The sequence below is a fragment of the Electrophorus electricus genome, chromosome 1, assembly GCF_041902795.1.
Source record: "Electrophorus electricus isolate QZ-2024a chromosome 1, ASM4190279v1, whole genome shotgun sequence".
In the NCBI taxonomy this organism is placed as follows: Eukaryota; Metazoa; Chordata; class Actinopteri; order Gymnotiformes; family Gymnotidae; genus Electrophorus; species Electrophorus electricus.
Genome location: NC_137497.1, coordinates 26,714,537 through 26,740,927, shown reverse-complemented (window position 1 = coordinate 26,740,927; position 26,391 = coordinate 26,714,537). Strand labels below are relative to the sequence as shown.

Genomic DNA, 26,391 nt, shown 5'->3' with positions numbered 1-26,391 from the left:
ATATATGGACTACACCCACAGTTAGAGTCTCAGTCATTGTTGGCAATGAATGCTATTTATATGTGCATGTTTATGTGTGCACATGTGTACATTTGTGAAGTATAGACATCTTGGTTGCTGTTGCTCAGCTATGTAACTACCACAAATCTTACTGTATTGATTTTGCTTCCCTGGTGAAATATTTAAACAATGAAAGGGTAACTGTCACAAAAACATCTTGAAGTACTCAGTTGTCATCCATTTTTACATAACCAATAAATGTTTTATGGTTGGTTGTTTGCTATCTCAGATACATGTGCTGTTTTAAACAAAACATTTAAATAGAAAAAAAATTATAAACTTCCACAAAACATTTTGTCAATGTATGGACCAGTTAACCAGCTTGTTCTGAGGCTATGACTTACTGAAGTTTAGGACTGATATACTATCTTACTATACTGTATGTTATATACAAATGTATTTAATTATTAGTTCAAGCAGTGCCATTTTATTTAATCCAAACAAATGTTCTACATTTTTAAGCATTTTGAAAGTCTGTCGTTTACAGACACTGAAAGTGTCGTTTACAGATCTGTGTATGGCCTAAACTGAAATGTTATTTTTACATTTACATTTATGGCATTTAGCATATGCTCTTATCCAGAGCAACTTACAAAAGTGCTTTGTCATTTACTCATAGAATACATCCTAGCCAGTGCAGTAGGTTAGAGTCCAATATACCAATGATCTAGAATACTGTAGAAATACAGAGATCACTGCTGATGCCTAGAAGTACAAAATACATAAGGTCTATCTTAAACCCTGATAAGTGCAATAAACAATAAGTACTAGTGTTTGTTAGTCAACATCAGTGTACTGAACAATACCCTACAATAAGTACTAATTTAGTCAGTCAATATAGGAACAGGGTCAGTTGTCATTTAAATATTCCACGAATAGATGGGTCTTCAGTCCCTGTTTGAAGACTGAAAGGGACTCTGCTGTCTGGACAGCAAATGGAAGTTCGTTCCTGGGAGCCAGGACACAAAATAGTCTCAAAGCTTGTCTTCCATGAGACCTGAAGCACGGTATTTCAAGCCGAGCTGTACTTGAGGTTCGAAGTACTCGAGGTACGGATCGGGCTTTGACCTCATGTATGAAGGGGCTGGTCCATTTTTGGCTTTGTAGGCAAGCATCAAGGTTTTAAATCTGATGTGTGCAGCTACTGGAAGCCAATGAAGGGAGCACATCAGCGGAGTAACGTGTGAACTTCGTAAGATTGAAGAGCAGTCATGTTGCTGCCTTCTGGACAAGTTGTAGAGGTTTGATGGCTCTTAGAGGAAGACCAGCAAGTAGCAAGTTGCAGTAGTCTAGATTTGAGATCAAAAGAGACTGCACAAGCACCTGGGTAGCTTCCTGCGAGAGAAAGGGCCGAATCCTTCATATGTTACAAAGGGGAAATCTGCAAAACCGGGTTAGATTTAAAACATGAGTTGAGAAAGACAACTGGTTGTCCAAAGTTATGCCCGGGCTATGGGCAGCTTTGGGTGGTGATACCAGGGAGTTCTCAAAGGTAACTGTGAAGTCATGGTAAGGGTTGGGAGTACCTGGGATGTACAGAAGCTCAGTTTTACTGGGGTTGAGCTTCAAGTGGTGGGCTGTCATCCATGATGCAATGTCAGTCAAGCATGCTGAGATATGTCTGGAGACCTACGTGTCAGAGGGTGGAAAAGAAAGAAATAATTGAATGTCATCAGCATAGCAGTGGTAGGAGAAACCATGAGAAGATTAAGCAGACATGCTAAAAAGATGCTTGTGGAACATAAATCATACAAAGAATAAAATAATCTGAATTGTTGTGATTTCCAGCTAAACTAAATTCCAAAATTAAATTTCTGCCTCCAAAACAAAGCAAAACTTTACTGTGTTGGTACAGTGTACACTGCGCATATCCTTACCACACAAACTGATTAGCTAACTTATAGTAAGACTCCTTCAGAAATGACATCATTTATCACAATAAAATAAAAACTAATACAATGCAAATTCACTGTTTATAATTCCCTGTCCATGTCATTATGTGTATGTGTATGTTCATGTGTTTCTGAAGTCTCTAAGGGTATATGTTTAATGAGCTCTCCTTGTTTCGGCTCACTAGCGGATGTTGTTCAGTCTCATGGTGGTGTCTTCACGGACAGTTCGTACCCCTCCTCCCCCATAACGGCCCCCCAATCCCGGGGGCCAGTCCGGCGAGCCAGTGAGGTCAGCATTGCCAGCCAGGTCTCAGGGATGGCAGACAGTTACACTGCCTCCAACATAGCCAACAGTAAGTGTGTGTTACTCGTGTCCTGCTCGATCTCTCTCTCCCTCTCTTTCTCTCCCTCTGTCTCCCTTACTTTCTTTCTTCACTCATTTGCAATCACAATAACCCCTCTTCCCACACACATGCCGTTTATACCACACACGCTGCCTCCAAACAGTTCAATAGCCGGACAAAATTAATTTAAATGCAAATAGAATTTTAGGAAGTAAAGGAAGATATTAATCTTTTGCTCAGTGTTCTGTGTTCATTGTCTTGTTTTCACAAGGTGCATGCAGTGAATGTATTATCTCATTCTGTTTTAGTCTATTAAACTGACCTAGTCTGTCTTTTATTCAGTCTCAGAAAAGAATTTATACCTATTTACTTCTTATCATTTGGGAAACAGGTTGGATAGGTAAATAGGTTAAGAGTTTTGTGTATTTTTACCAAAATTATATTTAAAAATATTTTAAAAACAAAACAATTTCCTGAATTCAAGTTGTCTAATGTTTTTTTATTTGTCATAGCAAATAACTGCCAAGTTAACAAATCCAAAAAATCCAGTCTTTTGGCCCAACTCGCCTTGACGTCACAAAAATTCTTCCCAAGAAGCCCTTCTCCTAAGCTGCACAGAAAGGTTAAGAACCTCCACTTACCAGCACCTGAAATAGAACCAGATGCTGAGGCAAGTCCATATTCTCCATTGGGTTTTCAGCGAACCAACACAGCTTCCTTGGATTTTGCCATGTGTGAACTGGTTTCTATTGACTCACAGCCGGACATAGAGCAAGGTATTCAGTATGGGAGTGCAGTCTCTGCTGTCCACCAATGCCTGTCCTCCACTTGGTAATCTAACAAATCTCTTCTGTCGCCAAACCTTCATGATCATTGAATAGGGCAGCAGCAAAGCAGCAATGGGACAGCTTCCCACAGAATTAAGAGTAGATTTTTTTTTCATAACATTCTGTCATTAATATTCCCTAGATAAAATTTAGAAAACAAACACTTGTTCTGCCTTTTTAGTCATTTTAGGTTGATCTATGTAGCTTGTCCATTATATTCAAGGAGGTCTTGCTGCTAATTTATAATAATGTAATAGAGAAGAAGCCAAAGCAACTTCAAATTGTCTTTTTCCCCCAATATTATATTCCCATTGTACAGGTATAGTATTTTGTGCTCTTCCTTTTACTGTGCTGGTCCTATAGATCAATGACCATGAAGGACAAAAATGAAGGAGATCATTTCATCAGCAGTGAAAAGAATCTTCTGTCATATCACAAGAACCTGACCAAGCTCTCAACAGCTGTCTTCCTAACCTTTTCTCAAATACTGCTCTCTTTCTTGGGTTCCAGGATTTTCATTAACTGGGCAAAATGACAATGCATGTATAGCATGTATATGGTTTGCAGAATAGTTTTCTGAATTGAATTGACATTCTTTTCTGGTGAATGCTTTCTCTTCTTGTCACAAATGTTTTGGTAATTTATTAATAAGCACTAATCCAAGACTACATGCCTTTGAATTAATCGATCTTTCAATATGTTATATTAAACATGCATACATGCTTTAACAATTAACACATTTCAGTTCAATATAGACGCCTTATTTCTAATGCTTTATTTGTAATGGACCCATTTAACAAACACACACACACACCCCACCGTGGGCAGTAATGTGCAAAGACTGTTAGTTTCGAATGAAATTTAAATCCTATCACAACCTTCCAGGCAGGACAAGAAATATTCTGGGGTTTAAAGTTGTCAGGAATTTAGCAAATGAATGTTAATATACATTTCTTCACAGGTCTTCACAGACTTTACACTGGTGCCCAGTAATATATCAGTTTCCAGTGAAATATCATTATATCCTTTCCAGTGATACATAAACAATATGTGTCTCTCCAACAACTGAGCTACTAAAAAGACTGACTGGTTTTGCAAATAAGTACTTACAAACAAAAAATGGATCCATTCTACTAACCTTTCTTTCAATATTTTTGTCACATGAGAAGGACTATTTGTTTGTTTTGCTGCATATTATATAACATACTTAACATGACAGCTGCTAAAAAATATATACATGGGTTCATGGGGTGATGACTACGCTTCCTGACAGGCTCGAAATGCAGCTGGAAATGTTGGTCTTAATCTAAGTGTGAATTCCCTGCACCTTTTTATAGTTGCTGCCCGTTGGTGGGGCACCAAACGTCTGGACTTTGCACTTTACTGTCCAGATGCCCTGACTGCCTTCCCCACCATAGCACTGCCTCATCTCTTCCATGCCTCGTACTGGGAGTCCACAGATGTCGTCTCCTTTTTGTTGAGACAGGTGCGATCAAACAGCAATTAACCAAATCACTAGAGCTTTTGGTCAATAATAAGAATGCATCTAGGAGTTTTTGCAGATCCTTTGAAAAAAAGGAAAATAATTCCCTCCATTTCCTTGGTTATTTCCAGGTAATGAGGCATGACAATTCAAGTATTTTGGAGCTGGATGGGAAAGAAGTCTCAGAGTTCACACCATCTAAACCACGCGAGAAGTGGCTGAGGAAGAGAACTCATGTTAAGATCCGAGTGAGTAGCTCAGTCAAAAGTCATAAAGACTCAAAAATACTGTTGCAGTTTCATTTTGTTAACGCAGTTTCAGTAATATTTGATCAACATAAAATATTATAGCTTTGGTACCAGTATCCATCCTAGATTATGTAGAAGGGTGTGTTTTTGTGTTTTTCTTTGGTTCATAACATTATATTGAGTTAGATGCATAAGTTCCAAGTGCTTTAATTTCCTACTCTACACTTTTTTGCACTGAATTTCATTATTCTTGTTTAACTGACAGAATGTGACAGCAAATCACCGGGTTAATGATACGGTCTTCACAGAGGATGCACAGAAGGTGGTGCTGGGACGTTTTATGTATGGACCTCTTGACATGGTGACATTGGCTGGCGAAAAGGTGAGCTATTGCAGCATGTTCTAAGTGCCTTCAGAATATACAACTACATAGTTTAAGACAAGCTGTATACTGTATGCTGTCAATGTTTTCTATATGTTGTTGTCGAGAGAACAACTGCAGACTAAAATTTACATTGGAGAGAGCTTAACACTGCCAGTATTGTTTTGGAAACCTAGGGAACACACCTGTCACCCATGTATGATGCAGTCTCACTGTGCAGTCAAAAATCTTAAAAATAAAATTATTCATTGTATCGAATTGTTGCCTTACATTGAACAATTATTTTAAAAAATCTCATTGCACAGTGTGACCAGGGGGTTCATGTACACAGGCTGAAAAGGCATTAAGTTTATGTTTGTCATTCTGTAATTAGACTAGCACATTTCTAAAATGTTACATCACTTGATATTAGGCATTATTGCTAAGTGACAAATATTAGTATAAAAGTATAACAAGTATAAAAAGAGTGCAAATTTCGTTTAGCAAGGAATTATGGTTTCATTCTATGTTACAGAACATCAATCAGCAAGGCTGAATTTATTGTTTTTATTAATTTTTTTTATTTGTGTCTGTGCATATGTATGTGTATAGGTGGACATATATATCATGACCCAGCCACCTTCAGGGGAGTGGGAATATCTTGAGACAGAAGTGACCAACAGCAGTGGCCGTGTCTCCTACACCATCCCTGAGTCAGAGGGCAAGCATCTCGGCGTTGGGGTTTACCCAGTCAAGATGGTAGTAAGGTGGGTTGCTGGTCTTATAACATGATCATAAACCTACAAGCAAAACAGGAAAAATAGCAATGTGAACACACTTTGGTAACCCGTTGCAACCCTTGATAAAATTAACTTTTTTTGAGGGGGAGGGAAATCACTCTAACATACTGATTTGCTAAAACTAAAAACACACAAACTTGATATAAAAAAGTACAAGCTGATCTACTAACTCATAAAAAGTCCAAGCTGATCTAACAGAATATATTGAGGAATTCCTCCAAACTTACAGATGAGGAAAATATCCCAGTTTGTGTTTAAATATCCTAGTTTGTGTTTTGCAGGTTTGCCTCGATGAATATGCAATTTGGGAAGTTTCTACCTAAAGGAGCATAACACAGCTGGGGTTGAAGGCAGGAGAGACAGTTGTACTATGTTGGATGATGTTGTGAGACTAGATACTTGTCATGTTTAATTGAAAACCAAAATTACGGTTAAACTGGGGTTGGGGGTTAAACATGACCGGTTAAAATCAAGGGGGACAACTCGCTAATTTTAACAGAGAAGTCTAAAAATAATAAATGACCAAATCTTAAATTGTTTTTGTTAAAATAATTAAAATACCTTTGGTGGATTTATGTTATCAGCTGAGGTTATCATTGTCATTAGCATAGATTTCTTTTAATTCTGTATGCTTGTTGCCAAGATAAAAATAAGCATCAACACCCTGTAAACTGGTCCTTAGCCAGCTGAGTGGTGCCAGCAATACTAATAAAATACTGCAGTCTGTCCAGAGGATCGGTGAGGTTTACGGTACTCAACACACCAGTAGGACTTGCTTATGTACAGAGAGATTTTGGGCATGAACATCCATATGTAAATCATGCACTGCAGTGAAGAGAGCTGCTTCATTGATCTGTGTCATGGACTGCTCCTCCCCTTAAGTCATGTGGTATGGCCCGCTGCGTGCGGGGGATACATGTGTGTATTGTTTGTGTTGTAGCCACGCCCCCCGGGATTGCACACATGTGTACAGGATTATGTTAATGTCTCACGTCTATTTAAACCCCTGTCCACGTGTGCTTCCATTGTTGGTCATTGTCACTATGTGTGTGTTTAATTAGATCTGTGTAGTGGTAATGTTGGTTTGTGTAGTTTCTGTTAAATGTACATATGTCTTCGTTGAATGTTAAATGTATGGTTATGTTTTTCGTGAACATTGTATGAGTGCCATCTCTGTTTCACTTGTCTAGTGTCAATAAATGTTTTGCATGAAGGGGGAAGTCTGTGCGCCCTGCTCCACGCCCATCGGCACTCGGGCCAGATACAACGTTATAGTCTGCTGGATCCAAAAGCTGAACAGTTTAAAGACGAGCGAATTAAAAATCTACCCAGAGAGCTACCCACTGAAGAGTCTGTTACAGCAAGTGAATCTAGGACACCCACATGTGATGAAGGTTCAGAAATAGCAGTATCTTGTTCCACTTGACCAAATTTAGAAGGTAGCAAGATCTTTGTTTTGGGATATGATGAAACGTTCACTGTATCGGTTTATATACGTGCTGAATAGCATGTTTGGGCTGTCCTGTATATTGTCTTTGAGAACTGGGTCTAGCTATCAGCTCTTACAGCAGAGGTACTCAAAAACAATTGTTTTAAAAAAAAAATATATATATATATATATATATATATATATATATATATATATATATATATATATATATTTTTTTTTTTATTATCTTTGGTGGTTAATGGAACAGGCTAACCTTTCACGCTTCTGATTGGTTGCTGTTATTGCACATGATTTCTGCATATAGGGCTTATGATGTTATGAATTTCTCCTTCACTTTCAACAGCTTTAAGTGAGTCCTTCTGTTTCCAGAAAAAACAAACAAACATGAAAACAGAATATTAATCTGGATTCTTAAATCTTCTTGATGTTTTTAGCAGCAAAATGTGTTGAAATTAAAAATCCTACTTTCATGCATTATATTTTTACCTTACAGAGGGGACCACACCTTTGCCGACAGTTACCTGACAGTGCTCCCTCCTGGCACTGAGTTTGTGGTGTTTAGTATTGATGGCTCTTTTGCTGCCAGTGTGTCTATAATGGGGAGTGACCCTAAAGTTCGTGCAGGTGCAGTAGACGTGGTCAGGTAAGGCAACATACAAAATATAAACGTGATGTAATTTACAGTGACATATGAGCATTGGTGTAGAAGAAAAGCAGTATGTAGAATTAAAGTACATACTCTACTTTTACTGAAATGGTCATATAAAACATTAGGAGCACACAACTGTATAAGTCACAGAATATTGTGGTAATTTATTGTTGTTACTCATGGATGTATGACAACCCATGTTAAAACTGAACAGCAGGGCAGAGGACCCATTATTTACACCCATCATTCCTACATTCTGTGCGCACTTCCTCAATTTCTTTCACACTGGCTCTCTGTCCCGTTCCTGTTTCTAGACACTGGCAGGACCTGGGATATCTCATCATTTACGTGACAGGTCGGCCAGACATGCAGAAGCAGCGTGTGGTGGCCTGGCTCTCCCAGCACAACTTCCCCCATGGCATTGTCTCGTTCTGTGATGGCCTCGTCCATGACCCACTCAGACACAAGGCCAACTTTCTCAAGTCACTCATCAGTGAGGTGTGCACGTGTGTTATGACTCAGCTGCATTACTTGGTGCCCCATGTAGTGTTTACAGAACATGTATAGAAAAAAGTAACACAGTAAACCCATTAAGTTAAAAGAACTAAAAGAATTGAGGCAATCGGTAGCTTTAATTAATTTAATTAATTTGTAATTATTAAACCTAAAAAGTAAGATGTTTACCAAACCTTCGAGTTTAGGCTTAGGGACAATTACATATTTATACTATCTAAATTATCAAGAGGGTCTACACAAATATTTTCACTTAATACAAAGCAAAATGTTCATTCCTGCTTTAAAAAAAACCATAATGATACAATTGGTGGCTAAATAAATTAGGGTCGTGTGAATGAAGACATTTGTTTATAACTGAAATAATTTTTTTTAAAATAAAGAACTTTTGGTACTGCCCTATTTGTGTGTGTTTGTGTATACAGGTTCAAATGAAGGCCTGCGCAGGTTACGGCTCGACCAAAGACATCTCTGTATACACATCGATTGGCCTGTCTCCATCTCAGATCTACATTGTTGGTCGACCCTCCAAGAAGATGCAGCACCAGTGCCAGGTATATCTACCACAGGCACAGGCATAGTGCTTTAAAGAAGCTACAGTGAATTATGATTACATTTATTTGTATTTAAACAATATTTCCAAGCAGAGAGAAGGTACTTGGAAACTGAATAAAAGCTCAGCATTCTCTATGTTTGCAGTTCCTCACAGATGGCTACGCGGCCCACCTCTCCCAGCTGGAGTATGTGCAACGCTCTCGTCCTACCAAAGCAGGCAGCACGCGGATGGTCCTGCGCAAGGCCAGCTTCGGCTTGGGCGCCAACACTGACTTCTTGCGCAAGCGCAACCATGTCTTACGCAGCCTGTCCTCCCAGCCATCACCGAGCTCACCAGCAGGGGGCAGCGGTCATGTGAAACCAGAGCGCACACAGAGCCAGTCGGATAGTGAGCGGCCCCAGGCGGAGCGGGCTGAGCGTGCACAGGCCCAGCGCAGTATGAGCCTGGCGGCTGGATGCTGGGGCCGCAGCAGCACTGCCCGGCTGGAGTCCCGCCCTTTCCACCCGAAAAGTTAGAAACAAGTCAACAGAAGGGTGTGGAAGGTGTGGGAAATAGAGGGCCATAAAGAGACGTGAAGTAGAGATGGAAGTGGACCCAGTGAAGAGATTGGCCAGCCTATTGTCATGAAGCAAGGTCAATAGAGCTGGATTCAGTTCCTTAAATAAAGTTAACAAAATGAGATCGTAAAGGTCAGAAGGTTGGCAGGTGGATCTATGGTGCTATAAATACCTACAGTAACTAAATCCACAATGAACATGAGTGTTTATGCAGACCACTAGGCTCTAATGGGCTTCATTTCAGATGAATGATAATGAGACATAAGAAAACCTGGATAATAATACTTGGCTTGGAGTGTTTCATATTCACAATGTACTGTACAAACATTTTTTTTGTATTATTGTGAGATTCAGCCCTGAGAAAATCGCACATAAAACCTCAAACCTCAACAAGACTGAATTCTATGGCTTAGTTTTTTTCTTTTCACTAGATAACAAAATCAACAAGGCTGTCATGATTTTAACCAGGACTTATCCACTTGGTGTATGGTGGTTGCTGTAAACTCCTTTTTATCATGTAAGTTTGTTAATTGTGCCTATTCGTGTGTATGAGAGGAGAAATTAAGAGAGAACATAGATTAATGCAACAATGTTTATTTTAGGTTTATTGTTGTCTATTTATTCCATCTTAAAACAGTTTTACCATGTAAAGCTGCAGTTTGCTGTCATTTGTATCAGTGAATATTCACAATGTGTACATTGAGATGAAACACTGGGAGCCATATAAAAATAAGGAAATTAAGATTTAAATTGTTTTTAAAATCATCTGCCTGTTTTTTGCTTCTTTGCTCAAGAGTACTTTGATTCTGCTGCAATATGTAGTATGTTGATTCTCAATATATATTTATATGCAATTATAAGTAGAAAAGCAACAGATCTCTCAGCTCGTAGAATAATTTTTGATGTCGCTTTGCTCCTTCATGCAATTGAAGTGCACTAGTGTCAAGCATGGACAGACGAGTTTTTTTTAATTGTCAGAAGCTGTTTTAGAAACTTTCCTTGGCTGTACATGAAGCATTGGATGTGCTTTAATGGTGCACTGCATATGGTGATATGTTTATAGAGCATCAATTTGCAAGTTCATAAAAACCCTCAATATCATGTAAATAATGTAAAAAAAAAATGTAAATCTAATTCAATGTTGAATTTGAACAGTGTGAGTTTATGTGCTTTTTAAATGATTGATCATTTGAGGTTTATGATACTGAAATAATGTAATTGTGAATTCTCAAGAACATTACTGTTGCATTCAAGTGTTGGTCTAAAAGACAGCTTAAGGGTGGTTTATACTTGTTCAGCAAGTGCCAGATGTGCCAAAAATTGAATCACTGCAGAGACAGCAACTTTATTTGTAGTCTGCTATTTGGGCCATATCAGTTAGTTTTCAGTAATAGTAGAAACTCAGAAAGTACTATTACCAGTTCTTTTACCACTGGTGGCTGAGAGGACCTAACAGTGGACTGCTTTAAATATGCAGCTTAACTCTTATGTATGAAGCTTTTTGCTCTCATCTAAAGCAAAAGCTCAGGCATTACAGTTTTCTTGACATATTTCTAATCCAGTCGCAAGTAAAAGCAGAGTTAAGTAAAAAGTTTTTCTTTTAGAGCCTGTTCTAACACAATCATTTAAGGTGTAATTTTAAGATTCATTACACTTAAGTTTCCATAAGGCTTTTTATGGTCATTTAAATGTATTGAGACTCTTCTGATCCCCATTCTGTTCAAGATCAGGTATAACTCCATCACAGTCTTAAACCAAAGTGCCTCTTTCCCCTAAACCCATTGCAGTTAAGATGAATATATAGTAGGCACATTCACAAACTACTGATTTGCTTTGAAAAGTGACAAATTATATTTGAGGACTGTAAAATGATTTATAATTCAGAAGCTAACAGTTTTGACAATTATAATACATTCTTTGTCTCTGTTACATGCTTTTAACGTTTCATTTTATGGGCACATATCAAAAATGCAAAAGGGCACAATTCTGATCTGTACAGGATAGTGCATTTGTAAATAAATCAGGTCAATTGCAATTGTCTCAGTGTGTGTTTTGTTAATGTTAAATATGACAGCAGTTCTCATGTAGTCAGTATCTCAAAATTTGGTCCCTGTAAAACAGATTGGCTAAGCAAACAACACAAAATCAACACAAAGCTGTGTACACACACACACACACACACAAAATCAAAATAGGTTTTATTTGTGCACTGTAAAGATCTAAATTAATCTAATATACCACAAATATAGCACAAAAAAAAGATCTTAAATTTTTATACAATTAATAAGGTGATCTGTACCACTTTAACAGAATGAAAGGAAGCAGAGACATGTCCATCAATCACATGCAAACATGGATGAGATGGGATTTACAACCACCATCACAATCAATCAATCAGCTCAATTCCCATGTCAAACTGCTTCCAGTCCAGGAATCACTTTAGTTTGATTCAGAGACCAAACCAAGTAGTTTGTGCACACTTGCTGTGACCCGCACAGGGTTGGGTAGATAACACCGTGCCTAGTTACATACTGCTCTAATCAAACATATTAGGCCTTCTGATCCACCTCAGTCACAACAGTGAATTATCACATTGCTTTATGTTCAATCATACAAGAGAGCATGGAAAACTGTTATCTTAAAATTCAAAATAATCAAACCAAATGAGGAAAATGGCATGACAACCAGTTTGGGACTTTCTGTTTCTGTTAAGAGATGTCAGCCATTTACTGTCAGACAGTGATTACGCTGTCCCCTCAACTAGTAACAAAAATTTGACTCCATATATCAGACAAATTCAGAGCTACTACAGCATCACTAATTAAAGGATGATTATGATGATGAGGACCATGCTTTGAGATTCCAGACTTCAGCCCTTAAAACCAATATATATTTGGTCTCTACATGGCCAGTAGATCTGCAGACCAGTTGCTCCTTTACCTGTTAATCCTCAATCTCTTCTGGAATGCACATCCATCTCCTTTTGTTGCTTGCTGTCAGGTTCCGAGTGCATAGAAAATTAGCAGAACATAAACCAAGTATTATAATTCAACAGTTAAAGATTTATTTAAAAAACGAAATGATTGTGCCTTCCTTAGCAGTAACAACTGCAATCAAATGTTTGTGATAACTTGTCATGAATTTTTTGAATCACTGTGGATGAATTTGGGCCCACTGTTCTTTGCAAAATTGTTTTAATTCAGCTACAATGGAAGGTTTTTGAGCATGAACTGCCTGTTTAAGATCACTGCAACCCAATGGGATTCAATCAGGACTTTGACTCAGCCATTCCAAAACCTTGATTTAGTTTCTCTTGAGCCATTCAGAAGTGGACTTGCCTGTGTGCTACATTTCTTTGTCTTCCTGCATAAACCAGCTGTGCTTGAACAGATATTTTCTTTCAGGATTCAGGTTATGAACTGAAAAGCAGACATTCTCTGTCAGAATTTGGGTTATGAACTGATGGGCAGACATTCTCTGTCAGAATTTGGGTTATGAACAGATGGGCAGACATTCTCCTTCAGGATTTTCTGACAGAAAACACAATTCACAGCTCCATCAGGTCTTGCAGAAGTAAAGGAGCCCCAACATCATCACAGTACCAGATGATGATGATAATGATGATGATGATGATGAACAACTCCTTCTTTTTTCCTATTTCTTCACTGATTTCTGGTCTGAGTACAAACACATTTAGGTTCTAAGTAAAAGGTTGGTAGGATGTTCTTATTGTGGAATGTGGCATTAGCTTTACACAACATGTAACAGGACCCATGTCTACAAAAGGTTCCACCTTTGACTTCGCAATCCACAGAATATTATCCCAAAAGTCTTTAGAACATGTAGACATTTTTTGGCAAATGCGAGATGAGCCTTTGTGTTCTTTTTGGTCAGCAGTGATTTACACCTTGCAACTCTCCCATGGATACCATTTTCCCCCATTGTCTTTCATATTGTGGAATTGTGTACACTGACTAACTGAGGCAAGTGAGATGTTCTTTAGTTGTTTGTCTTGGATGTTTTGGGAAGGAGTTGTCGATATGCTGTCAGTGACATTTTGGTATGCATGCGACTTGTTTTGCAGATGTATTTTAATCTCTTTAGAACGTGGCATCATGGCCTGCTTTTTGAGACCTTCCAGCCTGCTCCACATTGCCAGACAGGTTGTATTAATGATATTTAGATTCAACAGGTATGGCAATAATCATGCAGTGAAGTAGTGTTAATTGAATTTGGTTAACTGGTTGATTTAGTACCTAGGGCCAGGTAGGGCTGAACGGAATCTTTTCTTCAATGAAATCTTCATTTCAAAACAGCATTTTATGGTTATTTGTGTATTTATATTTATATTTTTTTATATATATATAATGTTTGCATGTATGTATGTACTGTCTGCAATTATAAGAAATGTCAATTACAGTCATGTCCTTTGCCCCTGTGAAATTCTAAAAGGAAAAAAAAAATGGTGAGAAAGGTAGATAATAAGCTACATACCTTATTAATTTCTTTGTGCCGCTCCTTGCTGACAATCTCTTCCAAAATCTCACCATCCCCTCTTACAAGCCTATCAGTAAACAACAATAGATTACAGTACATGGTCTGCAGGTTCAGTGAGTGTCTCGCTTATGTTGTTAAACTATTAAACTTAATTTAATTGTTTTCTTAAATATTTCTCATGTAATATTTGTATTTGTGTCTGCTATAAGAAGGTGTTAGATACCTGGTGCGACCTGTCTCGGGGTCTGTGACCCGACGGATGACGCTCTGCCTGGCCTCATACTCCTCCTTCGTCAGAGGTCTCTTGGTGGAGAAACTGGCCTTTTGCTCATCAGTCATTACTGATGTAAAGAAAAATGAGACTTGTCTTTTACAGCTTTATCTGAACTGTCTGATCTTTACATGAGCTTTATCTGAACTACACATATGCATGTATGGTTGGATGGATCTGATAACATAATACTTATATACACTTCTTGCCAGATCTGTAGACATGCCTTATTGTTTCTTTGCCATCATAGGTGCTAAGGGAAATATGCTAAATATTTTTGTACAGTTCCAAATGGCTTACATACCTGGACCATGCTCAGTACCGTCTTCATTTTGCCAAGTCTCTAGGTAGGAATGGGATTTTTCTGGAACAGACACTGCAGTAGGAATCAGTGGAGCTTCACTCGCTGCTTTCTCAGCTTTTGCTGCAAACTTCTTCATCTTCTTCAGTCTCTTCTTCTCCTTCTTTCTTTCCTTTGCTTTCTTTTTCTTCAGTCGCTTCTTGGCCTTTTTGTTCTTTCTCTTCTTCTTTGCCTCTTTTTCACTGGATGAAGTAGAAGAATATGAAGAACTGCTTGATGATGATGATGGTGATGATGATGATGATGATGATGAACTCCTTCTTTTTTCCTTTTTCTTCACTGGTTTCTGGTCTGAGTACAAACACATTTGGGTTCTAAGTAAAAGCTGTAAATACAATTCACTATCAAAATTAGCCACAAACCTGTTATGACATCAGATTCAGGTTAATATCTTTAATGAACAGTCATATGCAGAAATGTCTGGGTCCCAGAAAACGTCAAGCTGAGTTCTTTGCACACTGACTGTACAAACCATGTCAGAAAATCTGAGCACAGAAAATCTGCTGGATACATTTTGGGTGGCAGAACACTTGAAACTCAGCAGTGAGACCGATGCTTTTATAAGATATGTGCACCTAATGAAGTGTCCAGTTAGTGTTGATACAACACAGGTATTTCTAACAAAGAAACTTGTGAGTATAGTCAGAGTAAATCAATTTGAGTACATGAACACAACATAACATTTGAGAGTGGTGGCACAATTTGACTTGCAGTGGATGTAAAGCATTGCAAGAATGGCAATTTGTAATTCCTCTAAAATCTTGAGCCATCAATTCCCACCAAAAACAGACTGCAAAAAGTCTGTAGCTGCAATGTTGTTAAGTTTACTTCAGTGGTCACTCTACAACAATTCACATTGGGTTTATATTTCACACCCAATGGCCTAAAAGATGGATTTTCAGGTCCAATCCCAGGGTCCCAAACTGGTTGAAGGCAGAGGTCATATGCATCATGCGACTAATACTATATTGCTCTAATATTACTATAATATAGTATTAGTCGCATGATGCATACAACTTCTGTTTTAAACCAAGTTTGGGACCCCAGGATTGGAGCTGAAAACCCATCTTTTAGGCCAGTATGGCCTAAAAGGACTTCAGGAATTGATTAGATTTTTAGAGTAATATTACTCCTCTAATAATCTAATCAAGTCCTTAAGTTATTAACAAACAGCTTGTCATGTTTATGATTGTGAACACAAGCAGAGAACTGCACAAACAAGACAAAGAATTCAAGAAATACCTGCACTACGACTCTTAGTAGAAACACGTGCATGCTTCTTTTGAGGGCTTGGACTGGCACTACTGGAGCTGGAGGATGAAGAGCTCGATTTCTTACGCTTCTTGTCTGCTCTTCGCTCTCTTCCTCGTCTACTCGCAGACCTCTCGTGAGACCTGCTGCGGGAAAGGCTTCGTCCCATCTGAGCTATAATATTAAAAACTGAAGTATTTTGCATGTTGTAATGATTATTCTAAAACATGAATTCAAATTTTACAAGAAATATAAACTAACAATGAGCCTCCTTTTACTGGCAATAAATTTAACAGCTATATAACAAATGCTTTTTATGATAATCAAGAGTTACCTTGTGATTTCTAGTAGTTCGTTATACTTCAGAGGTTATCTACCAGTAAGGCTCTTAACATTTGTTTGTCAATCATATTGGCCACACTGACTTCTGCAATATTGCTATCCCCAAAATCTGTAATATGGCAATTAACGCAAAATAGCTAGCTAATAAATATAGAATACACGGGGTCAAATAAAGATGTTATCATATCGCATAACAGATCACCGAAACACGATTTTCCATTAGATAAAGCAGAAATGTAGAGGAGTTTCATTTTTATCGGTCAGAACGCCGTACTCAATTAGTTAACCTACTGTAACTAGCCAAAATCTTCATTTAATAGTCAAATCCAACCTAGCTAGGTTAGCTAACTAGCTCCCTCCATTCTAATCTGTACATTCAGCAGGATAGTTTGCATTAGCTAGGTTGAGTTGGATTAGCTATGATAGCTGGCTGTTTATCCTGTCGAATGTACAAATTAAAAAGTAGCTAACGTTACTGTCATGGCAAAGGGTTTATAATTCAGCCACTTACCGTGTAACTGCTTGATTTAAAACTAACTCTTAATTCACAAAATGCAAAAGGTACAAGTAGCTAAACCAGACTGTGGATTCTTTTACAGCTAGATCATAACGTACTGCCACCTACCGTATGAGGTGTAGTAGTAACGGAAAGTATCATTTTGAATGGAAATGAAAACGAGGTTAATTTTACATTTAGTAACGAACAGGTCAGTAAGTTACATTACAATATTTAGAGTGATAGTAAAAATAAATATCCTGTATTTAGTATAATGTTACGAGCCCATTTATTATTATGTGGCTGGCCTGCTGTTAGTGTTTTATGTCCGTCCTCAAAATAAAAGCCCAAGTCCTGAGTATAGCGAATTAAAGACCCTGCCCTTAAAGTAAAAGCCCCAGAGACGTAGGACATTGCAGAGGCTCAAAAAGGAAAAAGACAAAGCAATGCTTTTTGTTTGCTGTACTTTATTAAGCAATAATTAATAAGTAAAACAAAATACATCATATAATTAGACACAATACAATAATAAAAATGACCAATTAGCCTCAGCAGATGAGAAGTAATTTGCTTTATTGCACACATTTAAAGTACACTCTTAACATTTAAATTAAATCCATATTATAAAGTTATGTTTTATCCAACATAATCCTGGGTGGTATTTTCTTAAAAGAAACAATCATTCAACAGCATTATTGATTACAGACTAGACAGAAACAAACCCATTACATGACCTGAAGGAATGAATGTATGCAAATGTACAAGTACAAAGAAACATCTTTCTAAAAATATTTTTCTATAAAATAGAGAAAAAAGTATAGCAATAGTCTGTGGACTGGATGGGAGAATCTGCAGGAAACCTGCACAAACAAGGGGAAGTCTTATGTGCTTAGCATTACAAAACAGTGTTAACATTAAGAAACCTGGAATAGATATTGATTGCTTATTTCTTTTATTATTTCTCTCTCTCAAATTATTCCACTCCTTATTGTTTATATTGTTGTTATTGTGGTGTCTTTGTCCCCGAGTCAAGGTTTCTTCCTCACGCTCTAGGTAGATTTTCCTTGCCACTGTCACCCTTTGCTTACTCACTGCTTTGTGACATCTGTTGTAAAAAGCACTATATAAATACATTTGATCTGATAGGCTTTGCCTAACACTGGAGTCTTTAAAGCACCTTTTTAAATGTCCTTTTACAAGAGTGCACTTTGACATGAGTGCACCCTTCACGAGTACACTTTGAGTTCACGTAGTAGAACAAGTATTATAATTAAAACCCAGACAGACATTTTCATTGAAGTGTTTTTTTACTTGAACTATATGTAAAAAAACAAAACAAACAAACAAAACCCCACATTTACAACCCTGCAAACTTAAAGCTTTTTTAATTTCACAGAATTTGACCCACCTTGCCTGTGCATTATTAGTTATCTCCACTCTTATTCACAGGGAAATTCTATGCCTTTCTACTCTCAACCACTTCTCCAGGATCACCCTTCCTTCATGTACATTTGAAAAACAATGGTGAGCTCAGTGGTTAAGGTATTTGACTAGTAATCAGAAGGTTTCCAGTTCAAGCCTCACCACTGCCAGGTTGCCACGGTTGGGCTCCTGAGTAAGGAGCTTAACCCTCAAGTTGTGTTCACTCAGAATTGTAAGTTGCTTGGATAAAAGTGTCAGCTAAATGCTGTGAATGGAACAGTTGCTTTACAAACACCTCCATAGGTCAGCCTCAATGGTGAAAGCCCTCTATTATGTCCACAATGAATAAAGAGAGGACCTTCATGTAAAAAGTGTGACATCAGTTCTTCCAGGGTTATTCAGAACACAACACTGTATTTGACCTGGTCATGGTGCCCAAGTTGCACAAATTTATTGACAACGGTGAGCCAAGAACTATTAATGAGAAAATCATTCATACATAGGACAGTGTAAATCCCAATAATGATGTGATTCTCTCTTTTCACAATGAAAGATTAAAGCATATAGCACTGAAAGTACTGAAACAATAAGCTTACATTTGAACAGACGAAGCAAATAATTCTTAACAAAGCATAAATAACCAACTGTAAAACTAAACTGTACCAACACTTGTGAAACTTCAGTAGGAAGTACAGTCGAGGCACGTTATTTGGACACACAAAAAGCCCATGTGAATGCAGATATAAAGTTCAATTTACTAAACCTTTTAGTACTTCCAGCTCATTCACTTCACAGAACTGATTTGACCTAGGTTGGGTTATGAGTTCAACAGGAGTGTGGCATCCAAAAATAGGACTTAAAGCTATCGCATTGCCACATGGGAGCGCCTCCCAAAGTAGGTGTGGAATATCAAACACGGGTTAGGAGGATGCTACCATACGCATCCGCACTGTAGGGGTCAAAAGGAGGTGTTTTGCCGCCTTGATAGTATTTTTCATTAACATGGCAACAGTCATTGGACCAACTCCTCCTGGAACTGGAGTGATATAGCTGGCCTTCTTTCGTACACCTAAGGAAAGAGAGATTTAATACGATTATAATATACAAATAGTATGCACAAATAAAGAAAAAAAACCTTTTACACAGAAAAAAAAAAACCAAATTAAATATAACTAGTACAAATCAGTACATGTTTAAAAAAAAAATAATTAAACCAATCTATTCAAAACAAAAAAGACTCAAATTTCATACAGGTCAGATTAAACAAGGAAGCCTTTAATTTTTCTTTAAAACATCCACAGAGATTGTACTGCTAACATCTTTTGGAACACTATTGCAAATTTTAGGATAAAAATAAAAGAAATGTCTTCCAACTGAGTTGCATATAATTTTAAGGATCATCTGAGTGGAGTAGTCATGATCAGGTATAACCCCTCAAAAAATCATAAAGATGTGTCAGAGGCTTTAAGCATGAAAAGCAAAACTTCGTAGTCGGTGCTTTGTAGCATAGCAGCTAGTCAGCAAACATTGCAGTAGTCTGATCTAAATGAGGTTATGAAGGCATGCACTAGTCTCTCAGCATCATGAAGGGTTAGCATGTGTTACTTTGGCTATGGAAGAAAATATCAGTGATGTCATGTGAATCCCATAGAAGTCACAAGACTATGTAAAAAGGTACACCTTTGTCCTTAACTGTATAATCTGATTACAATTTGTAAATACATTTATTATGCCCTTCATAAGAATCTACTTACACAAAATTAGCCACTTTATTATATACACCTGTCTTATAAGATCAGCTTATAAAAGTACAGTTGTAGTCCATACATTGGCATCCATAACCATTTTCAACCTGGCAGTGACACAGACATGGTAGTTGGTTGGGTGTGGGCAAGTTAATACATGTTTACTGGACACAGCATAATTATTTTGGGGTCTGAATGTACACTTAGATATCATACATGTAAAATGCCAGATCACAACTCAGGAGTTTAAATCACTCCTGTAAGCTTGAGCCTAACTGTGCAATCCACCAACATATAAAAAGATGCTGACTCTGTATGCTAGCACTGCTGCTGGATAAAGTGTACCTGTTTCTGAACAACTTATTTCAGAAGCACACATTTTATAAACACGAACATTGCTTTAAAATACTCTAAAAAGGTGCAAAGAATTTGCCTTTTGAGAAAAAGCAAAATGTACACCACTGCAGAAATGCCCCTTTGCGCAAACCTGTTCTACTAAGTAGGTAAATAAATGAACAAGAATATTTATATTGAATATTTGCACTGAAGCAGCCAGGAATCACTGTTGCAAAAGTGCAAACTGGCAGCAAATATGCTTTTGACATTTTGGTTTTTTTTACCTCTATCATTTTCACTTACACTTTTGAAATATTTTTCTTCCAAGGACTATGACAAACGAAGTTTATATTACACAAAGTACTTGTTCTTGTTCAGAATCCTTTGGCTTTGTAAACTAGTGATTTTAAAATGACCAAACTTGGTTAGCTAACTTGTTAGCATAATATCAAGTAGCACAGCCTGAGGTGACTAATCTGCAGCATTAAACTGGTTATCCTCCTCATGAGAGGACTGTTCACTGAAACCATCTAAATGGAAAACAAAACAAACAACCCCAACACATCACAAGGAAAACAGACATGCAAGCTATGTGAATGAGCCCGAGTTTGTCAATGTGACTGTATTCCACTCCCTTTCTTCCTTACCTTCAAAGTCCACATCTCCAACAAGTCTATTTTTTCCAGTCAGGGGGTCCTGTATTCTGTTGATGCCCACATCAATAACGGCTGCACCCTCCTTTATCATATCTGCAGTGATGAGGTTGGGAATACCTGTGTGAAGGAGCAGAGATAGTAAGATCATAGGAACAAATGTGCTCTGTGCAGACAAGAAAGAACTTTGTGAAGCTACACAATTCAGTCATCCCTTACTTTACAATCAAGTTGCCAGAATGCTTTCTTAGTGTTCTGTAGCAGCTTACCAAGGAATGCACCGATTTTCCAGGCTCTTAATTTACTAAATGGATTTTAGAATAATTTAACACTTTATGAAATGATAAAAAAGAAAGAACAGTTCTTTTTTTTTTTTACTGGAAAATACCAAGAATTACCAGAATAGGTAATTACCTGCAGCTGCCACAATGATGTCAGCAATTTGTGTGTGTTTGCACAGTTGTTCCCTGGGAGTGTAACGGTGGGAGATTGTTACGGTAGCATCACCTAAAACATGAGAAGCAGAGATGTAGGACTGCAAAGCTGTACAAAGACAAGAACACATGTAGAAGCAAAGCATATAACCGCACCCACCATTTGTCTTTACACCAGCATCTTACCTCCTGGCCTTTCATGTCTTCCATCTGTGTGTAGGAGCATTGCAATGGGCAGACCCACATTTTTAGATCGACCAGCTACCACAACATTCTTACCAAAAGTTGGAATACCTATTAAAGGAAATTGGATGATCAGACAAGCAAGACAAACAATGCTAACATTTTTTAAATGTTTGTTGGATTAACAAACATAGCAGCCAATGTGTTTGCACATAACATTATGTGCAGTGTCTCTCTTTCCAAGTCCCGTGTCCTAAAATTGACAACTTAGTTACTATGTTAAAGTTCATGCAATTTTAAACATTTAATGTTGACATAGCCGTAACTTGTAGGTTACAACACGAGGGTTTGTGTCTTCTTTCTTATAATTAGTATGGCAAACACTGACAAATGGACTGGTATCTGTTTTAGGCCATCATTAATGAGAAATGAAGTACTCCTCACCTGTTCGCTTAATGATCTCCCACACTCCCCATGGTGTGGCAGGTAACATGGTGGACTGGTCCAAGCACATACGACCAATATTCACCACATGGAAACCATCAACATCTTTATCTGGGCTGACTGCATTACATATACGGCGCTCATCTATGTGTTCTGGGTAGGGGAGAGGGAGACATTCACACACAGAGGCTGTGATCTACAATGGAATTTCACCAGCATGTATGGGGATACTCTTGAGATCTTCAAAAATTCCTTCCTTTAAACATCATGGTACATCAGGTACATTCCCAATGACTTCACAACGCCATCCCACATCTGACATCATTTGGATTGAAACAAGAAGGCAGCAACCACACATGCCCTCAGAAATGGGTCTGTCTGGTGAAAGTTGGGACGTAAGAACACACCCTTACCCACCTTATCCTCCTTCAGTGGGGTGATACTCTCAGTCACAGTAACTTAAAATTTATGACCAAAACAAGTAGTGTTCAATGGACAATAATGTAAATATGCAAAGAAAATTATGATCCTACCAGGCAATGGAAGTTGCACCAGAAGGCCGTCTACTCTATGGTCAGAATTGAGTTTGTCAATTATCTCCAGCAGCTCTTCCTCAGTGATAGAGGTGGGTTTCAGTATAGTCTCGCTACTGATGCCTACACACACAAAAAAATCATTAGCAATGCAAAAACCATTAAAAGTGTTGTATGAAAGAACATTTGTTAAATCAACTACATATGCAGCTGCAGAGATGTGTAGTGTACATTGCATATGTAATGCATTCATTATGCAAAAAAAAAAAAAAAAAAGGACACGCAGGGGTTTACAAGAGGCTGCAGACTTCCTCTCATTAAATGCCTGTCTGTTTATGACTAAAACAGTTTACAATTGCATTAAAATCTGTATCTGGATATGTGGACTGGGATGTGATAGAACCAGTAAGAATGTAGTCTGGCTTTCAGAATTGAAATATTATGACACATTATTTCCAGAACGTAGCCTGGTTTCAAAAATTATAATCTAATAAAAGATTATTTTAGGCAGGTGTGCCTGTAGTCCATGCATAGCTTTTTTTTGCATTAGAGAGAAAAATGTTGCAAAACAACAATAACCTACTTTATTTTACTTTTACTAGAAAACATATTTAAATTTCCTTTAAGAATTTTTTTGTTTTGTCATGGCCTCATTCATCTATTATGAGAAGATCAAGTTTTAATTCCTTCAAACCAATCACATTATAAGTAATTAAGCTATGCAGTTCCAAAACATGAATGTTTGCTGGTAGGTCTTACCAACATCAGCAGCAGCACGGGTCTTATTGAGCACGTAGGAGTGGCTGGCTGGGTTGTCACCTACCAGCACCACACTGAGGTGAGGTCGTTTGTTGCCAGCGGAAACCCACTCCTCCACATCTGCACGGGTCTCGTCACGAATCTGACGGGCCATCTTCCTGCCGGAGATGACCACAGCTTCTTGTCTGAGAGGAGAGGATTAGGATTAATGAATTATTTTATGAGTTCACTAGCTTTGTAGGTTAGGACTTCAGGTTGCTAATTGGAAGGCTGGGGGTTTGAATCCCAGTATCACCAGATTGCCGCCTTTAGGCAAGACCCAGTGCTCCTGCGATGCTGGATGCATCAGAAAGGACATGTGGTGTAAAAACTCTTGTTATCTTAATCATGCAGACTCAAGCCTCTGTGGAATCCCCATGAAGGGAGCAACCAAATTAGATTGTAACAGATACACAAACTGACTTAACTTGTTATGCAATGGCTGAAAAATTGTAATTAGATATAACCTTAACATGCCATTTTCCCCCCAGATATCTTTATAGAATTGCTGTGTAATATACAACTAGCATAGTTTTCTGTGGGATAAAGTGTAGTGGAATCTCACTTGTTCCAGGGAACCACACACACAAATCGTTGGACTGGACACATTTAATTACTGATTTCACCCTCCCATTTTGGAAAAAAGAGAAGCACATTTCAAATACAGATCACCCATTTTGTCACATAAAAAATAACCACAGATGCACAACAAACTAAGATTCACAGGTAACAGATTACGGATATTCAACACGAGTGCCATAAATTATATTTACATCACTGATTTCCAAAGGAAACTGGGGATCTTAAGGTGAAAGTAACTTAACCCAATCTTGACATGGGGATGGTCTAAACATAGCAGAGGAGGTAGCATGTTACAGACTGATTGTAAACTCCTTGGAATGACACCTCTCAAATAAGAACCTTCCAGCTTTGAATGTGCAGAGACTGCATGCTGAGCTGAATAGAAATCATAGATAAACATTGTTAAATGTCCTACATATGAGATTTAGATTACATAAGAGGGTACACTGAAAAGTAATGAGCCATTAAGTGTGATGCAAAAGGCATCTTGATGTGACAACAAATAATGATGGGCACTCTGGATCTTAACATTTTCCCACAAAGCTTACTTTTAGACTATACTTTTTAAAACCACTAACACTAAACGTCATCATGCATTATGAGGTTTATTCACCATTTTACACTCTTCACCAAATTATTTAGGCAAACAGTTGCTGGTGGCTTTTCTTGCTATGCCTACAGCACTACTATAACACACGGCTAGAGTTATTAACTTGTGGTCAGATTTAATAATAATGATCATTAAATGCTAAGTGTGCTACAGCACTGGGTGGGCCTTCCAACCAAAGACGTGTCTGGTTGTTAGGTTAGATTTAGAAAAGAGCATCTGAACCTGCGCTAATGTTTCGCGCCTTAATAGGAGACGTCTCGTATTGAATGTCTAAGTCATGTGTATATGACACGCGAAGATTGTGTGCAGCCTCGATCAATTGTCATGTTTTGAATAAGGAAACCGATAATCTCACAAAATGAATTACTGATGATAAGGCAATAGGTTGCGGTGTATGCCTATTGCTTTTGGAGGGTTTACTCGGTGCAAGCATTCTGAAGGATTTCATCAGCTAGAAATGCCTGGGAAACCGCAAGAGGGCGCGTGATGATAGCGCTATTAGCCAGTTAGCTAGCAAGTTCGTTTTTTTGTGTGTTGCAGAACATCAGTATCCCAACCAGGAATAGTTATAACCTCCTTCTGTCCCAGATTTCAAACCAATCAGGGTTTATCACATTGAGAATAATTATCGTTAAGTTCATCATGGCCTATTGGCTAGCTGTAAAAACGTGACTGATCACTTACCGAGGTTTGAGCATTTGTGAAATTACGGATCGCTCTTTTACCAGCCAATATACAAACATCGAATTCTATAAGTAGGCACATAACCGCCAAATTGTTTAGCTAGCTATCAAGAGGAATGACATTTACCTCGAGGCCGATAAATGAATAGTACATGCTTGATGGTGAGTATCCTGGAACAGTTTCCGCAGTGTTCTCAGTGTGGCCATGATACAGTCTCTGTAAATTCAAATCCAAAATGCATACATATTACTTAAAAAAACAAAAACAAAACAAACAGATATATACACAGAGAGTTATAATGGACCAAAACCAGTGCCGTTTAGAACTGAATGCAGACAAACGGACACCCTCGGTCAGAAGTATCGGACAGAGCTGCACGTGCGTCATAGACTGGGGATGGATCACAATGTCGTCACATCCCATTTGCACTGTTTGACAGCCAACACTTTGCTTAAATCAGCTTTGGAACAGTTACATTTGATTTGAAAAAGAGAGACAGTGTCCTTTCTCCAGGCATGTGCCAGTTATACACAGTGAAAAAAACGTAATCATGTACAACTTATCACCTGCTTTATCAGCAATGCACCGTGTAGCACACTAGACGCCCAATACGGCTAAAGCCACAGCTGTAGTGCTGTTATACTTACTATTTATCTACGACTTACATAATTGTTGAATGCTGAAAGTGTACATTGTACCACTGAGACTGTAAACTTTAAGCTGTACACTTGTTTAACATGCATTGTTCTATTATTTTTAACAAATGAAACATCGACATTTTGTTATAAAATAATAAGCTGTTTTTTCAATGCACATACTACAAAAAATAAAACGGTTCGTTCGAACTAAAACCTGGGTAATGCCCCGTCGACTCTGACTCTGTAAACCAGCTCACAAAAAAAGAGGCAATATATTTTTTTTTAATCAGCGATAGTGACACCAATTTTAAATATTTTTTCTTAAGTATTTTTTTGCATCCTCGATGCCTTCCAGGCAGCAGTGAGGGCTT

General features: G+C 38.0%; 3 protein-coding genes across 10 annotated transcripts in view; 1 reads left to right on the top strand and 2 right to left on the bottom strand.

The window, feature by feature from the left end:
- Positions 1-11,775, top strand: part of LOC113581620 (membrane-associated phosphatidylinositol transfer protein 2-like) — a 60,417-nt gene extending 48,642 nt beyond the window's left edge. For 4 of the 6 annotated variants that reach the window (XM_035525979.2, XM_035525978.2, XM_035525977.2 and 1 more), the window contains 10 exons: positions 2,138-2,305; positions 2,809-3,072; positions 4,461-4,609; positions 4,738-4,854; positions 5,120-5,236; positions 5,828-5,982; positions 7,959-8,108; positions 8,429-8,612; positions 9,053-9,181; positions 9,327-11,775. In XM_035525979.2, the coding sequence (XP_035381872.1) occupies positions 2,138-2,305; positions 2,809-3,072; positions 4,461-4,609; positions 4,738-4,854; positions 5,120-5,236; positions 5,828-5,982; positions 7,959-8,108; positions 8,429-8,612; positions 9,053-9,181; positions 9,327-9,698 (1,805 nt within the window). In that variant the 3' untranslated portion in view covers positions 9,699-11,775. Of the gene's footprint in view, positions 1-2,137; positions 2,306-2,808; positions 3,073-4,460; positions 4,610-4,737; positions 4,855-5,119; positions 5,237-5,827; positions 5,983-6,296; positions 7,610-7,958; positions 8,109-8,428; positions 8,613-9,052; positions 9,182-9,326 lie in introns of those variants that run through there. The other 2 variants (XM_027016906.3, XM_081713909.1) reach the window with 2 other exon arrangements.
- A 146-nt stretch (positions 11,776-11,921) lies between these two features.
- On the bottom strand, positions 11,922-17,124 carry arl6ip4 (ADP-ribosylation factor-like 6 interacting protein 4). 2 transcript variants are annotated; one of them, XM_027016861.3, is made up of 6 exons: positions 16,974-17,124; positions 16,112-16,309; positions 14,813-15,160; positions 14,461-14,578; positions 14,235-14,304; positions 11,922-12,733 (listed from the first exon to the last, which is right to left on the bottom strand). In XM_027016861.3, exons 2-6 carry the CDS (start codon positions 16,287-16,289, stop codon positions 12,677-12,679), a joined length of 771 nt encoding a protein of 256 aa, XP_026872662.3. In that variant the 5' UTR covers positions 16,290-16,309; positions 16,974-17,124; the 3' UTR covers positions 11,922-12,676. The 2 variants fall into 2 exon arrangements, with proteins under 2 accessions (XP_026872662.3, XP_026872661.3); XM_027016860.3 differs by having other exon boundaries at positions 16,112-16,294; positions 16,974-17,101.
- A 1,122-nt stretch (positions 17,125-18,246) lies between these two features.
- Positions 18,247-25,785, bottom strand: mthfd2 (methylenetetrahydrofolate dehydrogenase (NADP+ dependent) 2, methenyltetrahydrofolate cyclohydrolase). 2 transcript variants are annotated; one of them, XM_081713897.1, is made up of 8 exons: positions 25,509-25,785; positions 23,468-23,652; positions 22,709-22,831; positions 22,176-22,328; positions 21,735-21,758; positions 21,529-21,621; positions 21,109-21,234; positions 18,247-19,449 (listed from the first exon to the last, which is right to left on the bottom strand). In XM_081713897.1, the coding sequence occupies exons 1-8, from the start codon at positions 25,586-25,588 to the stop codon at positions 19,301-19,303; spliced, it is 933 nt and encodes a 310-aa protein (XP_081570023.1). In that variant the 5' UTR covers positions 25,589-25,785; the 3' UTR covers positions 18,247-19,300. The 2 variants fall into 2 exon arrangements, with proteins under 2 accessions (XP_081570023.1, XP_026872706.1); XM_027016905.3 differs by having other exon boundaries at positions 21,735-21,842; positions 25,509-25,782.
- Between the last annotated feature and the right edge of the window lie 606 nt (positions 25,786-26,391).